We start from the raw sequence: 20,946 nt of genomic DNA, 5'->3' as shown, positions 1-20,946 counted from the left end.
CTCTCTCACCCAAAAAAAAAAAAAAAAAAAAAAAAAAAAAAAAAAGAGGAACAACCCCTGGAAAAATCTTTTGCCAATTGACTGCCAGTCCATAGTCTGAGATCATGTATTAGGATCATCTCACACTGAGCCACACCTTAAGAATGGACTTCCCACACAAGTAAAGGATGGTGAAATTTCTCTTCTGGAAATCATGTCTGATTCAGATAAAGCCTAGAATCTTAGAGCCATCAAGGATTCAAGGGGTCATCTCACCCAACTAGGTTACAAATGTGAAAACGTTGACCCGAAAGAGGAATTGACTTGCTCAAGGTCACACAGAGAGTTTGTGAAAAGAGTCTAGGTTGAAAAACAGCAAATTAGAAATGAGGGACAGAGGACAAGACCTTCAGTCTATATGAGAGAGTTGGAGCTCAGACCACAGGAAAAGACCGTATCCCTCAAAAAGACTGTACCCTCAGTGAAAACATGAACTAGAAAAAGAAAAAAAAAAGTGTGCTCATTGTCACAGCAAGATTTTTTAAAAAGCTGAACTTTTATTGGTCTCTAAATTTAAAACATTATGCTGTGTAAAAGAAGCCAGTCCAAAAATACCACAGATTGTATGATTCCTTTCATATGCAATACCTAAGCTTGGCAACTATAGACGCCATCGTAGTTGCCTAATTTGAGGTGGGGGGTCCTAGGGAATGACTACTGGGTAATGGATACATGATGTCTGTTTGAGGTGATGAAATGTTCTTAAATTGTAATAATGGTTATACATCTCTATAACTACATTGAAAACCATTGAATTGTAAACTTCATATAGGGGAATTTTGTGGCATATGAATTATGTCTTACATAATATGAATTATACTCAGTAAAGGTATCTTTTAAAAAGGAATTCAGAAGTGGAAAATTGAATAAGACAGAAGAAATACTCAAACAATACCAATCGCTGAGAATAATCCTCTGGTGTTGAAAAGCACAAATCAATTCAAAAAGCACATCAATCCTAATTAGGGAAACAAAACCAGACCCACCCTAGACATAATATAGTTTAGCCACACAACACTTCAAGACAAGAAGCAATCTTAGAAACAAAGAAGGGGGAGAGAATAAGAGGATTACCAACATGAACCACACTTAGATTGGCAATATGCTTTTCAGCGTCAGCAACAAAATCCAAAGGACAGTGGTATAACATCTTGAAAACGCCAAAGGAAAATAGTCACCCATCTGGAACTCCACACTGACCTAAACCATCATTCAGGAGGGACCACTAAGAAGAGACATTCTCAGACAGAAACTGAGAGAACTTAATCATTTACAAGTTCCGTAAGAAATACTAAAGAATGTATTTCAGAAAACAAGAAATTAAAACCAGAAAGAAGGAAGAAAGTGCAAAGAGTATTGGAAGCAAAGAAACCAGTAAACATACAGGAAAATCTAAAAATAATAGTAACAATGACCAAATTTCAGAGTGCAAAAACAAGGCAGAATTAGTAGCGCCTGGGTGGCTCAGTCAGTTAAGCATCTGACTTTGGCTCAGGTCATAATTTCATGGTTCGTGGGTTTGGGCCCCGCATCAGGCTCTGTGCTGACAGCTCAGAGCCTGGATCCTGCTTCAGATTCTGTGTCTCCTTCTCTGCCCCTCCCCACTCATTGTCTGTCTGTCTGTCTCTCTCTCTCTCTCAAAAATAAATAAACGTTAAATTTTATCTGTGTATTTATTTTTATTTTTTTAATGTTTTATTTATTTCTGAGAGAGAGAGACCGTGTGAGCAGGGGAGGGTCAGAGAGAAAGGAAGACACAGAATCTGAAACAGGCTCCAGGCTCTGAGCTGGCTGTCAGCACAGAGCCCAACACGGTGCTCAAACCCACAAACCGCAAGATCACAACCTGAGCCGAAGTCAGACACTTAACTGACTGAGCCACCCAGGCGCCCCTAAAAAATTTTTTTAAAAAACAAGGCAGAACTTAAAAAATAAAAAACATAACTCAAAACTTCTTTGCACCTTGTTTTATATTCAAGAAGAGAGAGATTAGTTAAAATTAGCACCATGTCTGCACATTTAAAAGTTGATAAGCATCAACAAAGAAAACAAGATCAATCTGATAGATCTCAGGAAAGGAGAAAACAATAAGCTAAGAAATAAATCATGATTAATAGCAAGCACAAAATAAGATTTTAAAAATAAGTCCAAGTGAGTCAGTAGTAAATTTCAATGTAATAGACTAAACCCTGTTTTTCTTCCTCCGACATTCGGTGCCCTGACCACCCTATCTGACAGGCTTCATCCTCCAACCCTCTCTGTCCCCTTGTCCAGTGTCTTAGTCCATCCAGGCCGCTATAGCAGGTTGCCAAAGACTGGGCAGCTTATAAACAAGAGAAATCTATCTGCCACAGTTGAGAGGCTGCGAAGCCCAAGATCAAGGCTCCTGCACATTCAGTGTTTAATGAGGGCCTGCTCCTTGCTTCACAGACAGCTGTATTCTCGTGGCAGGAGTGGTGAGGGAGCCCTCTGAGGTCTCTGTTTATAAGAGCTCCAACCCCATTCATGAGGGCTCTATCCTCAGGACTAATCAGTTCCCAAAGGCCCCACTTCCCAATACTATCACAATGTGAGCTAGGATTTCAACATGAGGATTTGGGGGACACAGGCTACAGCACCCAGCTTTATTTTGCTTCTTAGCACTTACCACTTGACATAGTCATGTTTGTCTGACTCTTTTTACTGCTTGTCTCCCCATCGCAAAGTAAGCTCCCTAAGGGCAGATCTTAGTTTCTTTCACTCCCCTCTCCTGACATCCAAGGACAGTTTTAAGTCATCATGGGCATTCCATAATTATTGACTTGAGTTTACAGATAAGAAACCCAAATGACCAATCAAAATGTTCTTTAAAGGCTTAATTTCACTAGGAATAAGAAAACCGCAAGCTACAATAGCAAGATGTCATCATACACATTTATTGGCAGTATTTGGTCAATCTGCACATCATACACATTTATTGGCAGTATTTGGTTGGCACTGCACAAATTTGAACGTGAAAACAGACTGCTGGGCATACAACCCGATGCTTTTATATACATACACATACATTGTGGAAGGATCACCACAATCCAGCTAAATGACATATTCATCACCTCTACTGAGTTACCTTTGAGATGTGTTTTTGGAGATGTGAGGGGTGATGCATGTGCATGCATGCATGCTGGGAATATTTTTTTTTATATAGTTTATTGTCAAGTTGGTTTCCATTTGCTGGGGAGATTTAATTTAAGATTTATCCTCTTAGAAAATTTCCCAAAAATACAATACAGTATTATTAACTATCGTCACCACACTGTACATTAGATCTCCAAAATGTACTCATCCCCTATAACTGAAACTTTGTATCCTTTGACCAATAGCTCCCCATTTCTCACATACCCCTAGTCTCTGACAACCATCTTTCTATTCTCTACTTTTATGAGTTCAGCTTCTTTAGATTTCACATGTAAGAGAGAGAATGCAAAAATTAATGCAACACTGTGTGTCAGCTATACTTACTTAGACAAAGGTGGGGTTTTTTTTTTTATTTTTAATTTCAAATGTTAACAAAAATAGACCATGCAGTATTTGACTTTCTGTGTCTGGCTTTGAAATTTCACTTAGCATAATGTCCTCCAAGTTCTTAACGTTGTCACAAATGACAAGATTGCCTTCTGTTCTTTTTCTCCCCTTCCATTGTGTGTGTATTTGTGTGTATAATCTGTGTAACTATATTATAGTTACCTGCGTCTGCAGACATTTGTTTCCAGTTATGGCTCTTATGAGCAATGTTGTATTGAACATGGAGATGCAGATATCTCCTTGAGACCGTGATTTCATTTACTTTGGATATATACCCAAAACTTTGTTACGAAGTTGTAAAAAGAAACAAATAAATAAACAAAACAAAATAGATTGCTGGGCCCTATCCCCAGAGTTTTGGAGTTAGTAAGTCGGGTAGGACTGAAGATTTTGCATTTCTAATAGCTTCCCAGGTTCCTAGAACCACACTTTGAGAACCACGGCTCTAGAAAACGACTCACACAGATACACAAAGAGAGATGTTGACAAAGATGCTCTTGCAACACTGTTTATAATGATTAAAGAAAGAAACACCCTAACCCTCCCTTAGCAGTGGATTAAGTAAATAAAAATATGATCTTGTTTCATTATGAAATACTACAGAGAAGTCAAAATAACTTGTAAGAATAATGTGTATTAACACAGATAAATCTCAGACACATAATGTTAAATGGAAAAAATTAATGGCAAACTTTATACCACTTGTATTTTCTAACTTAAACTGCTAATTCACATACACACACACACACACACACACACACACACACTATACATGGATACACCATGTATAATTTTTAGAAATGTTTTAATTGGAGGTTGATACACCACCAAATTTAGAATAGCAATTATCTCTAGGGGGACAGAGGGAGAGAAGAATGGGTAAAGGATGAGTTCGAGGTCAACTTGTAATCTTTTAGTTCCAAAAACCAAACCAAACAAACATACACACAAACATGTAGCAATGGTGTTAGCACAAGGTTACATCTCTTAAATCTTGGTTGTGGATTTATAGGTATCTTATTGTTTTTTTGTATTTTCAGATGTGTGAAATATTTCATAATTAGCAATTAAAAAAAAGAAATAGCAGCAGTGCCTTGTTCCACCAGGTGGTGAATCACAGCTCACTGGCAGCAGACTTCAGCACATGTGTCTTGCCCCATAAGTGAGGTGAGTAATACTGAAACCCACCCAGACATCTCAGAAATCTATCTGGCTTTGTCCTGGGGCAGAGTGATTTCCTTGAACTCCTTTCTCTTCTTCACCAAAGAAATCACTGTGGCAGAGATCAAGATTCAGGACAGCCTCCCCCAGACCTCGTTCTCCCATTGACAGCCTTGTCTAACATAGAGACAATGTTTTGTTTGATGCTTTACACACTGATCAATAAGAAAAAGTGTATTTACTGTGCTGACACATCGGAGCTCTCACTCACAAGGCAGAGGACTGGGTGTTTGGGAGGCATCTGTCCCTGATAAAGGCAGCTACTGGTACCTGTGGGTGGACGGTGGCCGCAGCACGAATGGAGAACTGATTGCATAGAATGCAGAAGTGTATTCATAAGACACATACAAGTGGCTCCTGGGAAGGAAGGCTGAGAGGCTAAAGTACACCGGCTGGATCTGGGACATTCTGAGCACAGCACGGAGAGTCACTTTGTCATTGTCCAGGGCCATGCCTGAGGTCCGGATAAGGGAGCTCCAGCAGCACCAGCAAAATTGACAACACTCAAGCAGATGCTAAGGAAACTAAGTATGCCGGGAGCCGCACCAGCCTCTCTGGATGGCAGTCACACCAAAGAGCGGCAATATTTGCACAGCTCCTGCCATGGGGAAAGAAGGCTGATGTCTCTTTCTGCACTGCTCACTCATGTTATCCTGTTTCTCAGTAAGAGCGGCAACTGATATCTCTTTCTGCCACTGCTGGCTCATGTTGGAAATATCTATACACAACTTAAACCTATATGTCATCTTGTTTCTCAGTAAGAGCACCCTGTTATTTTCTTGGTCGTGGCTTATCTATATGCAACTTAAACTATATCTTGTTTCTCAATGAGGGCATCCTGTTAGCCTATCTATATACAACTTAGCATATGTGTTATCCTGTTTTCCACTAAGAGCATTCTATTATAAGGTCACTATGATTGGAATAATTCAGCAATTGTTATCTCAAAAGATCTTCTGTTGTAAAGAAACTCCTTTCATTGACCTCATATTGTGGTTGAACCTTTATTTTTTTTTTAATTTTTTTTAAATGTTTTTATTTATTTCTAGGAGAGAGAGAGAGAGAGACAGCATGAGCAGGGGAGGGTCAGAGAGAGAGAGAGTCACAGACTGAAACAGGCTCCAGGCTCGGAGCTGGCAGTCAGCACAGAGCCCGACGCGGGGCTCGAACCCACGAACCGCGAGATCATGACCTAAGTGAAAGTCGGACGCCTAACCGACTAAGCCACCCAGGCGCCCCAAACCTTTAAATAAAGACACCAAAACCGACAGGTCAGAGATGCCTGCCTGCTGATCAGAAAGAATCTCGGGGCTTTCTCACTCTCTCTCTCGCCAACACTGTCCATCCTTCAGGGACCCCTGGACCTGCCGGAATCAGCCTTCGACATAAGTGTGTTGAGACAAGAGTTTATGACCAACATTAGAGAAGCCATCATCATAGTAGCGGGACATAGTGTCAGCTGCATCTCAAGGAGAAAAGACGTAACTATCACTTTAGCCCAAGATGGGACAGTCACCTTGTACAGACCCAGCATGCACAGCTGTGGGAGTCATCAACCGTGACCAGACATCAGAGGCAGGGCACCAGCATAACTATCACTTTTAATACTGGCAAAGACCAGAGACTTAATATCCTAGTTTGACTCTCAAGAACTTCTTTTGGGGTGGGGAGGGGAGCTGGTCCCAAAATCCAAGTTTAGTCCTAGAGGTTACAAAATTCAAATGAGAAGAGAAACACTACAAATCTGTGTGTTACCCAGATACAAGAGATGCCCTTTTTTACGGTTACAACTTCTTTAGTATTTCCCAGAGGAGAGTTTGTTTGGGGTATTAAGAGCATCATCTCTCCCCCTCATGACAGTATTGAAGAATGTGTAAGATTTGGGTGCTTGATTGGGACTGGGTCATTCCCTTACGGTCACACCTCACATGTAACTGACATTCGGAAAATGAACCCTAAGCTCCTTACTGGGTGAATAAGAAAGAAAATGAGTTGTGCAGTTCCTGGTACTTGATTGCTGTCCAATAAATGTTAGCTCCTGCCTCTCTTCTTGTAGGCACTTAGAAAAGAAAAAGTGGGGGGTGCCTGGGTGGCTCAGTCTGCTAAGCATCCGACTTCAACTCAGGTCATGATCTCACCGTCCGTGGGTTCAAGCCCCACATCAGGCTCTGTGCTGACAGCCAGCTCAGAGCCTGGAGCCTGTTTCAGATTCTGTGTCTCCCTCTCTCTCTGACCCTCCCCTGTTCACATGGTCTCTCTGTCTCTCTCTCTCAGAAATAAATAAAACATTAAAAAAAATTTTTTTACAAGAAAAGAAAAAGTGGAACATTCTAGAAATGTTAACCATTGTGCGTTACTGAATCAGCTCGCATAGTGAATATTCACCATATTCAGATGAATCCTCTTGCCTTAGTGGTCCTACTGGTTTCCAGCTGGCCCAAGTGGACGCTGGGCTCACTGCACCTAATGAATGTTAATTAATGGTGATGAAGGCCTTTAGGGAGAGGATTAATGACACAGTTCCCCTGTGCTTTCAAGTGGTTTTATAAGAAGCACATACAAACAGAGTGAACACTTTGGAAAGAATGAATACAAATGAGAATTATCACTGCTTTGCAAGAGGAAAGTTTATTGGCTTTACAAAGGGATTTGGGGACCTGCAAGGAAGGTCAAAGCAACAGAGAGGACCACAACACACCTCGTATGATACCTCCCCAGCCCAGACCTGGCAGACCATCAGGTCACAGAATAACTAACTACAAGAGAGCAGTCTTGAATGATGAAGGTCAGGTGGGCTGGGCTCAGAGCCAGGCCACACCTGGGCATTTTCTCGCCATCCAGATCATGATTTATAGGGATGCCTGGGGCTGACTCCTGGGGCTGATGCTCATCAGAGAAACAGGGCTGGTCCATCGATGGCCCTTCTGTCTTCATGCAATCCTCTTGCTGGCCCCAGGATATCTAGCACCCAAAGGTATTGCAGGGCCCGCAGCGGGAGCGTGGGCCACACGGGGTGCAGGGGTTGGTGACGCAGGGCCCGATGGACTTGTCACATGCGTTGGTCGTGGCGCAGGGGTTGCATGGCAGCCTGGGATACAGAATTAATAGCTCATCAGCATGAGAGGGATCATTTTTAAAAAGGAGGGAGGTCAACCCAAGGAGACAGAATAAGCAGAAACCATTCTTTGACACCTTAGGAATCCAAGCCTTGTTCAGACTCCTCTTTCTACAAAGCTCCCAGACAGTGTCAGAGAAGAGCAAAGAGGACTGGAGGTGGAATTCCAGCCCTCATTCTATAACCCTGGAGCCATGGGGAAGTCCCTTCACCCCTCTGACCTTCAGCCTCCCTGCCTGTAAGATGGGATTGGTAATACCTACCACACAGAATGTGTTCATCAAAATACTATGTCAGGTGACAAGTGCTCTACCCCAAGAACTAATGAATTGTCATCTCATTCAGTATCCAAATGCTCATCAGTAAGTTGGTTATACTGTCCCCACTCTGCCTGCCTCAAATGATTTCAATAAGAATCAATGAAATAGTGGATTTGAAAGTGGTTTAAATCTGAAAGTGCTGTTCAAATACATGTGAAGGTGGTTGAGTTTTTTTTTCCCTTTTGCTATGGCAGGCCAATCATGAAGGTACCAGGCTTTCTTTACCTATCAGCCTCCAAAAGCTCACCATTTGGAGAAAACAGTCAAGTCTCCTGAGTATCTTTTGGAACAGAAAATACCTTTTGGCCAGGTAATGACAGCAAAAAATTCCCTCTACAGTACACTATTGCAACAGAAACCTCCGGTCTCTACAGACATATTGGCCTCTGAAACTTAACCTGAAAAGTCTCTGTTTTGTCCTTGAGTAGAACCATACATGTGCCTTGCAGGAGTGATGCCTGCTGGCCACTCACTTGCAATCCTCGCCCTCCAGCAGGCCCCGGTACGTGTTGATCTCGCACTCCAGCCGGGCCCGCACGTCCAGCAGCACCTGGTACTCCTGGTTCTGCCGCTCCAGGTCACACCTGATCTCAGCCAGCTGGGACTCCACGTTGGTGATCATGCACTGCACCTGGGCCAGCTGGGAGCTGTAGCGCGCCTCCGTCTCCGTCAGCGTGTTCTCCAGGGAGTCCCTCTGTGTGGGGAACATACAGAATGTCACAGAGCTGCTTCTCAAGGGACATCTCCATGGAGTTCCAGAGAGGTCATAGGCTTCACGAGGTAAGGAGAGGGTGGACAATACCCTGAACAACACCCACCAGGTTGTGCTGGGCCTGCAGCTCGATTTCCAGGGCGTTGACCGTGCGTCTCAGCTCGATGATCTCTGCCTGGCAGGACTGCAGCTGCTCTGCGCTGGACACCACCTGTTTGTTCAGCTCCTCGGTCTGAAACAGCACAGGGGACAAGACAGGGTCACACCCTACCTCAAGGGCCCCAAGAGGCCGAGGGTCCCGGGCGGCTGTGTGCTGAGATGCCCACCTGGGTGGTGAACCATTCCTCCACGTCCCTGCGGTTGGTCTCCACCAGGGCCTCATACTGACTCCTGGTCTCGTTGAGCACACGGTTCAGGTCCACGGTGGGGGCCGCATCCACCTCCACGTTAAGGCGGTCTCCAAGCTGGCAGCGCAGGGTGTTGACTTCCTGAGGGAGGAAGGGACAGGAACAAATCCAGGAATGGACTCTTTATGAGTAAGTTCAGTATGATGGGAAGATGATTGCAACGGAATTTAGGAAATATGAGTTGAAGCCCAGTTGATGTAGAACCTAGCTGAGTTACCTCTGTGTGATTCAGGCCTCCTGTCTGAGTGTCTTCTCATCTGTATGATGAGGCTGCTTGAATAAGTGATTGCTAATGTTTCTTCCCAATCCAGAATTCTATCATTTCTTTCTGATTTTCCCTTTGCTCGGTCATAAGCCTGGCATGGTAACTGGTTTATAATTATTGCTACTTCAATACAGGGAATCCAGGTATAACTCCTCCCATTTATTTCATGCTCTTCTGCCATTATATGCTGTATATATAGTCTCCTCTTCTATGTTAGCTAACTTGACAATAAATTATATTAAGAGAAACATTTAATGTTTGATACATGCATGTGACATCCTACTATTACATTCAACCATGAGGTCTGAATCAACCATTATTCAGTTCCTTCATCTCTCTCATTTTTCCCATTCATCCATCCCTCCATCCATCCACCCATCCACCTATCCATCCACCCATCCATCCATCCATTGGGTTCTATCTAGGTAACATATAATATGAGGAAGTTTGCTGTCTCTTTCCAGTCTAAGTCCTTCATTTGTCACCTTCAAAAGCTAATAAATCTTGTCAAACAGTAGAAAGAACTTTAAAGAATTTTGTGTGGATTTTGGCAATATATCTGGCCCCAAGGGAAAATAAGTCAGCTAACCACATTCTTTTAGGTAAAAGAGGTAAGCCAATGACCCAGTCCCTGAAAATCCCCCAAGTGGGTTGTGAGCAAGCAGCAAAATGTTGTGTTAGCTCTAAGGCACTTAGCAAAGTCCAACCTTATCCTGCTCAGGAGAGATATGGAGCATTCCATCTGGGATGATGGCAGTTGGGACTCCCTCACCTGCTCATGGTTCTGCTTGAGGCTCAGAAGCTCCTCCTTCAAGGACTCCACCTGGGCCTCCAGGTCAGCCTTGCACAGGGTCAGCTCGTCCAGGATCCTGCGCAGGCCATTGATGTCTGACTCCACCAGCTGCCGCAAGCCCATCTCCTTCTCATACCTGCACACACAGCAAAAGGTCAAAGGAAGTTAAAAAAAAAAAAGACCTTTCCCAGGGCTTTACTTGGCTGGCCAAGTCAAATTCATTACATGTTGAAAGTTTCTGAATTTTTAAAAATTTTTTTGGAAGGGGAAAAAAAATACCACCATGCTGAATAAAAAAAAAAAAAAGACCTATTTCTTCCCTGAGACCCACAGAGAAGGTATTGGTGGGGGACCTATGTACAGTCTTAATCAGATATCAACTGCATTTGTTCTAAGAATGCCATGAAGGGGCTACTATGGACTAAGCCTTGTCATCTTGCCTCTTTAAGTGAGTTGGTGAACTTTAAAAACCTATTTACATAGATTATCTGTACCATCCTTTCCAACCAGCTTGAAAGCAACCTGATATGATGAAAGCATGGAATTAGAAATCATTTAGGACCTTGGATAAATTCCTTAATGTCTCTGGGCCTTGACTTCTTCATCTATAGGATGGAAACCAAACTAACACTTCATGGGGTTGGTCCGAAGATAAAGAAATGGCATGGTAATTACAAATACATTGTAAACTATAAAGTCCCTTACACATGCAAAGCATTCTTATGATTGTAATGGTCATACCTAGAAAAAAGTGATTCACTGCAATGGATTTGCTTCCTATTTTTGTGATTTAAGAACTTTTTATTCTGATGGGCTGATACTGACGAACCTATACTAAGAAACAGGTGTGAAATTCACTTTTAAACTTGACTCATATATTAAGTTGAAAAAGAGAACGAATGGGTGGTTTCTTGCACTCCTTAAAATGCAGCATTCTTGCATTCAGTGAGGAAGTGACATTTAATGTGACTAACCCAATGCAAGAATCCCCTCAGTGTCCCCCCAGACATCTGCTTGCACTAGCCCAGGACAGAATTCATTATGTCACAGGTCAGCCTGTGTGTTACTAGAGTGCTCTGATCATCAGAAAAAATCTTACTTGGTTCTGAAGTCGTCTGCAGCCAGCTTGGCATTATCGATCTGCACCACCAGCCTGGCGTTCTCGGACTTGCTGCACAGGATCTGGGTACAGGATTCATTATGAGATGAGTTATACTGAGAAGGAACACCTTGCCTTAAAGTGAAAAGCCTTTTTTTCCCCGAAATACACATTCTTTTGAAATAGCTTTGAGTCTTCTCAGAGTTTCAGTTTGAGAATAAAAGGAAGATGAATCAATCAATAGCACTTAGTTCATTTCAAAACTAAAGCAGTCAAGGGGAAGTGTGCCCTTAGTCATGAATTCTTCTCTCCTTGGTCTGCCTCTGGCTTCTTGAAGGAATTGAGTAGACTGGCTAACAAGCCTCACTTAGAGTGACCTGTGTCCCAGTTTGCTTAGAAATAGAGGGCTCTTGGAATGCTAAACCCAGAAGAATCCCAGCCAAACCAGGACAGGTTGGTTTTCCTACCCTCACACCCCTCTCCTCTAGCCATACTAACCTCTTTCCACTTCCCCTCGTATTACCCTCGTCCATGCTTTTGTACAAAGCTTCTCCCTCTATCTAAGAATGCCCTGAGATGTCCTTGCCCACCTAGCAAGACCCCTTGATGACCCACATTCCCCCTCCACCCCTCCAGCTCCTGCAGGGAGTCACATCCTCCATGTACTGTGCCTTGTATTCAGTAAATATGGGCAAATGAATGAATGATCTTCAAATTGCATGGCCCCTTTCTGGCATTCACTTTGCCAGCACTACAGAGCAGTGAACAGTCAATCTCCTCAGAGAATCAAAGGCTCGTGCCATTGGATATAAACTGTTCATCCATCAAACCCTACTTACATATTCCTCTTCTGGGAAGCCCTCCCTGACTACACCATGTATTAAGTCTCTATCTCTATGCTGACTCTATACTTATTCCCACTTCTACTTCTGCATTTCTGACCCTGAATTCTCACATGCATGCTTGCTCTAGTGGATGGTACAGTGTCTGTGTATATTAGTGAGGCTTATGGGGTCAACAGCTCTTTTGCTTTGCTATGAGCAGTCTCTTGCTACAGCTTGGAAGTCTTTAGATATTTGAGTATCTACTCAGGGAATTCCTAGCTCCAAGAAATAATTTAGGAGCATGCTTTTTAAAGCCTACAAGGCCTATAGGCTTAAAACAATACCAGGATATCATAATAGAACTAAATCAGATGCTCTGGTTTTAGGTAAGAAGCATGCCTTATTCTACCCAGTCCACATCCTTCCCTATAGGATTTCCCAAACAGATTTCTTAAGACGTCCTACCTAAGCCAATGAAGTCAGTGTCTTTATTAGTGTAGCTTTCAATAGTGTTGGATCCATTAAGAAGTTGATGTGTTAAATTTAAGTAAATAGTTTAATGAGGGGCATCTGGGTGGCTCATCGGTTGAGCATCTGACTTCGGCTTAGGTCATGATCTCACGATTCGTGACTTCCAGCCCCATGTCAGGCTCTGTGCTGACAGCTCAGAGCCTGGAGTCCGCTTCGAATTCTGTATCTCCCTCTCTCTCTCTCTGCTCCTCTCCACTTGCACTCTCTCTCCCTGTCTCTCACAAATTAAAAAAAAAAAAATCTTTTTTAAATTAAATAAATAGTTAACTAAATCGGCAGTGTGCCGATTAGAAGTGCCCCTCACCTTCTGCTGGAGCTCCTCGATGGTCCGGAAGTAGGACTGGTAGCTGGGGCACACGAAGGGCACCTGCTGCTGGCACCACTCCCGGATGCGGCTCTCCAGCTCCGCGTTCTCCCGCTCCAGCTGGCGCACCTTCTCCAGGTAGCTGGCCAGGCGGTCGTTCAGGAACTGCATAGTCTCCTTCTCGCTGCCATTGAAGGAGCCCTCGCAGAACCAGCCACAGCTGCCCACATTGGCGGAGATGTTGCAGGCCCCGGGCAGGGTGCAGGTGTGGCAGCTGGGGGGCACGCAGGGCCGAGAGGAGCAGGTGGAGCGGCAGCTCAGGTTGGGAAGGCAGAAGTTGTAAGGCATGGTGCTGGAGGTCTCTTCAGTGGAGCTCGGAAGGTCAGTTCCAAAGGCTGATTCTTCTCTCTGTTGTAAGCCCTGGTCCTTTCCAGAGCTTTATATTCTGTCAGCAGTGGGTGTGGTGACCACACGCAGCATTACCTGCCTTTTACCTTATTTACCAATTTTTCCATTTGTTATTTAGCCACCTCATGCGAGTCCTTCACCTCATAAAATGTTTTACTCTGGCTTCCTGCTAAGTCAGGACTCCTCACCAATTATGCTTGGTTGGTTAAGTAAGACCTTCAAAGTGACCAACCCATGACCTTGCCAACAGTAGTGCTTATTTACAGTGTATTGAGTTAAGAGTGACAGCTGTCCCCTGTCCCCCAGAGATGGGGGCACTTCTATGCCTCTTTCTCCTAAAGGAGGAAACATCTGTGCCTCATCCAGCTCCCATTCAGTGAGGACTCTGTGAGAAGAGCCATTCAAGGAAGGCTGCCTAGAAACTAGAGTGTTAGGTAGAGAATCCTAGAAGCTGAGATCAGAACAGACCTATGAGGACATCCTGTTCAACAGCCCTTTGCCCTTGCATCCAGGCCAGGTGGAGGGCATTCTCCTGCTCTCCTTAGAGGGGCTGAATCAAGCCCCCCAGGCTTCATTTCTAGTATTGTTCCTTGTTCACAGAACGTTAAGGAAACAAAGAATTGGGAGCACCTGCCCTGCATGAAGAATGTATTGCGCGCTTACACACAAAAGGAGTGTTAATCAGAATGGCACCTGCTTCCTGAACACCACTATTCGAGAAACACCTCAAATGCATTTTTTCCTTCAGGCCTCAAAAAACCCTGCAGGTTTGCAGATAAGGACCCCAGGCCTCTGAGAGATTGCCTATGGCCCCAGGGCTCCCGCATCAGTGAGCCAGCATTCAAACCCAAACCTCTCTGACTCCAACAGCCATGCTGTCTCCATCACACCAACTGTTTTGTCCAATGTCCTCACTACTGAGATGGAATAATGCACAAGTGGATTGAGTTCACCAAAGCTGAACTAGACAATATCCCTTCCTAAATTAGAGTGGGCCAAGAAACAAAAGCCTGTTCTCTATCAAAGAACCAAAGGTCCTTTCTATTCTAATGGAAGCAAGTCTACTAAGTGAGAAAGTGTAATACCTGCTAAAAGCTTGAAAAAAAGGAAACCCTTGGTTGATTTGATGGAGAAATGTCTGAACCCAGTTCTCCAAAGGATGTGATTCCTAAAAACCACCACACCATGACATGCTTAATTGCATCGTCGACCATCACTACATTTCTGCCCTCATGCTATTCTAGATGGAGATATGAACTATGAGGATTTTATGTTTAATCTATCAGCACTCAAAGTAGGACAAATACTCCTTGAAGCAGTTCCTTTTGGAGCTATGTGCTAATTCTTCCTGTTATAGCCAACGCTCACCTCACCTTGTCTACAAAGCTGACCTCACAGTCTAGGACATTTTCTTCTGGTTATCCTCACTGAAGACAAATCTTCATCTTCTGAGGGTGTGTCTATTTTGGAAACCAACCAGATATCACTTGGAACCAAGCTTAGTAAGTGGGATAAACAATGAAATGTGGTAACATCTTTAACGGGTCAGAAACCCAGTGAGACTGTAAAATAATAATGTACTTTTTCTTGGGTGATTCTGAAAGTCATTGCCAATATGGAGCTTCAGATCTGCTTCCATAAAGGACAGCAAATTTGGAGTAAATATGTGGTCTTCCAGAGTGTAATGCTTTGAAGACACTGACATCCTTACCCATGTTGACAATCCACAACTCTCTGCCCCTCCTGCCTGAATCTCTACATTTAGAGAGAGATGGGATGGATGTGCTAGTTTAAAATCGGTACCAAAGTGATTGAAGCCCTACTGGATCAAAACCAATAACATAAAGCAAACAGCCAGACTCATCAGCTTTTCTGTTTCCCCCCTTTCTTCTATGTCCCAACCTTCAAAAGAGAAAAATTGAGACAATGGCACTTTTTAAAGAATAGGAGAGATGCTGTGTTGTAGATTGATAAATATGTCCACAAGGATTCCTAAACTATTATGGCAGCTTCTACCTCAGAACAAAATGACCCAGAGATAAGTATCCTTGTATCTTCAAAAGCAGAGGGCAGTGTTTAGAAAACATGACTACTTCCACCTTTTGAGTAAGAATAACTATGATTGACGCATAGCTACATGGTCATTAGATTATACTAACTGAGAGGACTTGGATGTATTGAGAAAAGAGCCAAGTTTTATTTCCCAAGAGTTCCGGAAGGCAGTTGCTTTTTATTTATGCCACTTACTGTGTGGAATAAATTCCTTTACATTAGCTTTACATAAGCAATGCTAGTTAATGACCCTTCAATAAACATGATGAGCAAATCAAATCCTAACAAACGAATTGGTTTTATACTTGCCTGTATAATTGTGGCAGACGCCATGGTAAGGCTTCTGGTCTCCAGATGTGAGAAAATTGCACTTGAGGTTAAAAGATACTATTTATTATGGAAGCCAAGGCTATATCCGTGGGCGAGATCACATGCAAACCCACCCGTGGCACTTCACCACGGAGTGGATTCAGGGCAAATCTGCTGAGACCATCCTCCCCATGGCAGAACTTTAAAGGTATTAGGAAGTCTCCCTCCTCCTTCCCCAAACTGTCTTCTCTGATGGCCAGGTACTGGCACTTGAAATTTTCACCACAAGAAATATAAATTGCATTATTTGAGAAATGCAAAGTAACATACTGAGCCACTTACAGATTAATTCTATTTTAATGTAGACAAATGGCAAGAAGAGACCAGGAGTGTTATCACCGGGCACACACAGACTGAGATACTGATGTTTGCCTAAAAGAGAGGAAGAGTTACTCATTGGAGAATTAGAAAAGCAGAAACACTGTTCAATATCAACACCAGCCCGCCCTGCTGGGCCAGCCCCAATTAGAGCTGCTTATAAGAACAAGATATAGGGCTTCCACAGACTATTCCGTAAAAGTGTCTGTTGCCAGTTTATCAGTCACTCAGCTATACCACACTGAGGGGAGCAATTGTGATGGCGATCCAGGAAGTAAACCAATAGGTTTGACTTTGGGAGGGTGTGCAAACAACGTTTTCAATGAGGAACAAGCAGAGGAGGACATGGAGAATGAGCTAGGTCAATAGTAATATGGGCTGAGCAAAGAGAGGTACAGCACCCCAAAAGAGGATTCAGGGTCCATTACTCAAATCCTCTCCAGAGCTGCTGTTGTTTCCCTTACATTCAGTCTTCGACTCCCAGTGGGAATGGTGTGTGGAGGTCTTAAAAGACCAAGCCAAATCATAAAAATACAAAGCTCATCAGTATGTTTTTAACTCTATCCAGTCTGGAATAGAGAAGTCAAGAAGAATGTGGAAAAATCCAAGATTAGGAAAAATCCTAATCTTCTGTGAAAGCTGGATTCAGGAATCACTCAGAGAAGGGATGAACACCAGTTTATGTGACTGCCCTGCATATCAAATGGAAGAGCAGGTACTAAAACATTTTAAGAGTTACACAGAGCAGGGGACCCTGGGTGGCTCAGTCGGTTAAGTGTCCAACATCAGCTCAGGTCATAATCTCACTATTCATGGATTTGAACCCATGTTGTGCTGGGCTCAACACTGATAGCTCAGAGCCTGGAACCTGCATCAGATTCTCTCTCTCTCTCTCTCTCTTTCTGCTCCTCCCCCATTTGTTCTCTGTCTCTCCCCCCTCCCTCTCTCTCTCTCTCTCTCTCAAAAATAAACACTTAAAAGAGTTTAAAGGAGGATAAAGCAGAGTAAGCTACATGTCTAGTATGAATACATTGTGTTGAACATTTGCATTAAGTTCACTATTAAGTTGGTAATTTGAAACAGATGTGAAAAAGCCACTGAAATATGACTTCTTCTCCCAGTATCCCATAGACCCTGCTCTCTTTATGGTCACCAGTGATCTTCCTATTGCTATGTCCACTGACTTGTCTGAATCCTCATCTTCCTGGACCTTCCAGAGAGACAGAATCTTCACCTAATTAAAACCTAGTGTAAAACATAGAATACTTTAAGTGGAATAAATAAGGAACATAACACTAATGAAGATTCATGAGAAGGATGCCATTGACACCAATGGCAGGTCATCAAAACCTCAATTTCTTTTGACTTCTTTTTTTTTTTTTATTTTTAATGTTTATTTTTTAAAAGAGAGAAACAGAACATGAATGGTAGCGGGGGGTAGGGGGGAGGCAGAGAGGGAGGAAGACACAGAATCCCAGTCAGGATCCAGGCTCTGAGCTGTCAGTACAGAGCCCGATGTGGGACTCAAACTCATGAGCAGTGAGACCGTGGTCTGAGCCAAAGTCAGATGCTTAACCAACTGAACCACCCAGGAGCCCCTCTTTTAACTTCTGCATTGCTTCAACTGCTTCCCACTCCAACTGCTTTTAACCAGATATCACCTCTCTCCTTGGGGACTGGGCCAAATCAAGGAGGAACCTCATGTCAGGGATTTTGGAGAGCCTGAGGCCACTCTGTCATTTCTACCAGTAGTTCCCAAGGTTATCCATAGTTTAACATCATCCCCTTGACAGTCTTAACAACTCCTATGGCATTAACTGATCATCTCTGTTTAGGTAACTCTCCAGTGTCTCTCCCAAATACAGTCATTTTCTTCCAGGTTTCTCCGCTGGAACCCCACTGGTGTTTCATTTTCTTGGGCTCAAAAAACGTCCCTCATGTTGACCCAAAGCAGGTATTCAATCCCTTTCCATTGTTCGTCTACCTCCAATCAGCTTTCATATCCCAGACCGTGCCTCTGAAATCCCCCGACCCTTAGCTCCCCAACACCCCCCATCTCAGTCCTGTTGTCTCTCACCAGTCTCCCAATTATGTTTCCTTCTTTCTCACCCAATCCCACCAACTTCTAGGACCCGTCACAACCCACCTCATACATAGCTGCTCGATAGATCATATACCAAATTACAAATAAATCTCACAGATAACCATGAAAAGCACTGCCAGATATGGTGCTCCATGACTACTTTGCAGTTTCATGCCACTATATTTATGCTTTGCTTCAGCTAGAAATTGGTCTGCCAAGCTCTAGACAGACTTCCTGCTTCCTCTTCTTACCTGGCAAAGTTCATGTTTGGAAAAACTTTCCCTCTTGTCAGACCTGCACACACCCATCTGTCCAAACATATCCCATCATACTTCATTTCAGAATTATGCTAATATCATACAGTAATCATTGATTGAAGTTGGAACAAGGGAAGTATATAAAGTTTTAATAACCTTCTCATGAATCCTCATTAGTGTTAGTGTTCCTTTATTCCACTTACAGTATTCTACGGTTTACACTGGGCTTTAACTGGGCGAAGATACTGTCTCTTTTGAAGGATAGGCAGACAGTATTTATATGAACAGAATATTTGGGTTTTCTTTTTTTTATCTTTTTTATTTATTTCTGAGAGAGAGAGAGACAGTGGGAGCGGGGGAGGGTCAGAGAGAAAGAGAGACACAGACTCTGAAACAGGCTCCAGGCTCTGAGCTGGCAGTCAGCACAGAGCCCAACATGGGGCTCGAACACACGAACTGTGAGATCATGACCTGAGCCGAAGCCAGATGTTTAACCGACTGAGCCACCTAGGCACCCCTATATGGGTTTTCAAAGCCCTGATTGAGCGCTACCACCTCTTTGAGCCTGTTTTTACCACTCTCTCACACTTAAACTATAGAAATGATTCCTGAAAGCATAGTTTTTCTCTCACAGTTCAGAAATTTATCATTCTTCACTTAAACCTTTCTCGAGCCACATTGATGTTTGTCTGTATAAGGGCTGTCTGTTTGTCTTGTCCATTCTAGACTGTGAACAGGCTGTGGGCCAGAACCAGGGCTCATTTATTTGTGTATTCACAGTGCTCCATATGGAGCATACACAACAGATGGTTGGTTGCGGTTGTATAGGTTAGACAGGATCAAATTGAATGAAGCCTTGACACTGTGACCAATAGAATTGAGAGCTCTAATAATTCAGAGATGAGTCAAGTGGGGGATAGGATTCATGTCTGTTGGAGGAGACAATGAACACTGGTCCCTCTTGATATTATAGGAAATAAAATGATACCGATGTTACAGAAAAACATTGTAGATAAGAGTGAAGACCTAGAGAAAAGAGGGAACTTGAAAAGAGAGAGGTAGGGAGATGTGCTTACCTGCATTTAGAGGGTCTTTAGATCACAAAGTGTTGGGTATAACAAGTGGGTAACAAGGAACCAGTTTGACTAAGGTAAGTTTCAGTCCAATTAAATGTGATGTGACAGCCTAGTACCAAGTGAAACTGTCCTATGGGCAACTGAAGACCTTGGACTTGAACTAAAATGAGAGCAATATTTGGGACTTGTCAGCATAGAGGTGCTAGCTGTTCCTGAACAAGGATGGAGGGAAAAAAACATGCACACACAGCTGAGGATCTAGGCATTTCCTCCAGTTGGGACAGAAAAGGGAAGGCAGGCTAATCAGGAGCTGAAAAAATGGGTAGTAGGAGATACAAGAGGACCCAGAGTGTGCTGGTTTATGGAAGTCATTGAAGGCACGTCTCAAGAGAAAGGCAGGTATCTACACTGGTGATGCAGGTACAGTTGACAGGTCGAAAGGAGAGGGTAGCTGCTCTTTGAGCAGTTTCTACAGAAGCTGGTCTGTAGGCAATTTAGGAAAAGGGGGAACAGAAATCAACCCCTGAGTAACGAGGATGACAGTGGGAAATAGCAGTCAGGTCTGGGGAGGATTCTCAGTATTGCCAGGACCCTTCAGGCAAGGAAAGATGGGCATGAGTTTTGGAGGCCAGATTTCCTTCATGGTCTCCCCTTGGCGGAGCCTCGCAAGAGAACAGCCCCTCCCCCCTCCAGCAGTATTTACCAGTGGAACATAATGGCTGGGGTTAGTCATTTAAACCATTTCGTCCTAACATTTTTATGAAATAGCCACAACAGGTACTTTACAGTGCATAAATATGAATGAGAAACACATTTACTATGCCAGAGAAATAAAGTTTATTGGGAAGTAAATGAAGAAGCTTCCTTGCATTCCAGAGAATACCAAAGAAGCAAGAAAAACAGGAAACACAATACATACAGGAAATGCCCTAAAAGTAATACCTGGAGCTCAGATAGCGGGGAGCTGGACATCTTCAGAAACAAAGAAATGCAAACTTCAACAGAAATGGATTTTCCAGACATGGGAAGCTAACCATGTGTGTCTTTGCTGCTGAATCTGGAAAGCATTTCCTGTCTAGAAATTACACATGTGGCATGGCTAGGCTCCAAAGACGGCAGGACCTGAGGACTTTTCCTTTGCTTCATCTGAGTAGCTTCCATGTTGTCTTCAAAGAGGATGCAAGTTCTTAAA

General features: G+C 43.3%; 1 protein-coding gene across 1 annotated transcript; it reads right to left on the bottom strand.

The window, feature by feature from the left end:
- Positions 1–7,616: 7,616 nt before the first annotated feature.
- Positions 7,617–13,539, bottom strand: LOC144243951 (keratin, type I cuticular Ha3-II). Its single transcript, XM_077779094.1, has 7 exons — positions 13,192–13,539; positions 11,533–11,615; positions 10,413–10,569; positions 9,295–9,456; positions 9,075–9,200; positions 8,730–8,950; positions 7,617–7,909 (listed from the first exon to the last, which is right to left on the bottom strand). Exons 1-7 carry the CDS (start codon positions 13,537–13,539, stop codon positions 7,783–7,785), a joined length of 1,224 nt encoding a protein of 407 aa, XP_077635220.1. The 3' UTR covers positions 7,617–7,782.
- Between the last annotated feature and the right edge of the window lie 7,407 nt (positions 13,540–20,946).

The sequence above is a fragment of the Crocuta crocuta genome, unplaced genomic scaffold (genome assembly GCF_008692635.1).
Source record: "Crocuta crocuta isolate KB4526 unplaced genomic scaffold, BGI_CrCroc_1.0 scaffold68, whole genome shotgun sequence".
Classification (NCBI taxonomy): Eukaryota; Metazoa; Chordata; class Mammalia; order Carnivora; family Hyaenidae; genus Crocuta; species Crocuta crocuta.
The sequence above is the reverse complement of the archived record's forward strand: the minus strand, read 5'-3'. Positions and strand labels throughout refer to the sequence as shown.

Excerpts from the sequence above, each read along its gene's own strand:
- LOC144243951 (XM_077779094.1), bottom strand. The coding sequence starts at position 13,539 with ATGCCTTACAACTTCTGCCTTCCCAACCTGAGCTGCCGCTCCACCTGC. Across the intron at positions 11,616-13,191 it reads TCGAGGAGCTCCAGCAGAAG|ATCCTGTGCAGCAAGTCCGA; the intron begins GTGAGGGGCACT and ends TCCTGTACCCAG. Across the intron at positions 10,570-11,532 it reads GCAGACGACTTCAGAACCAA|GTATGAGAAGGAGATGGGCT; the intron begins GTAAGATTTTTT and ends CTGTGTGTGCAG.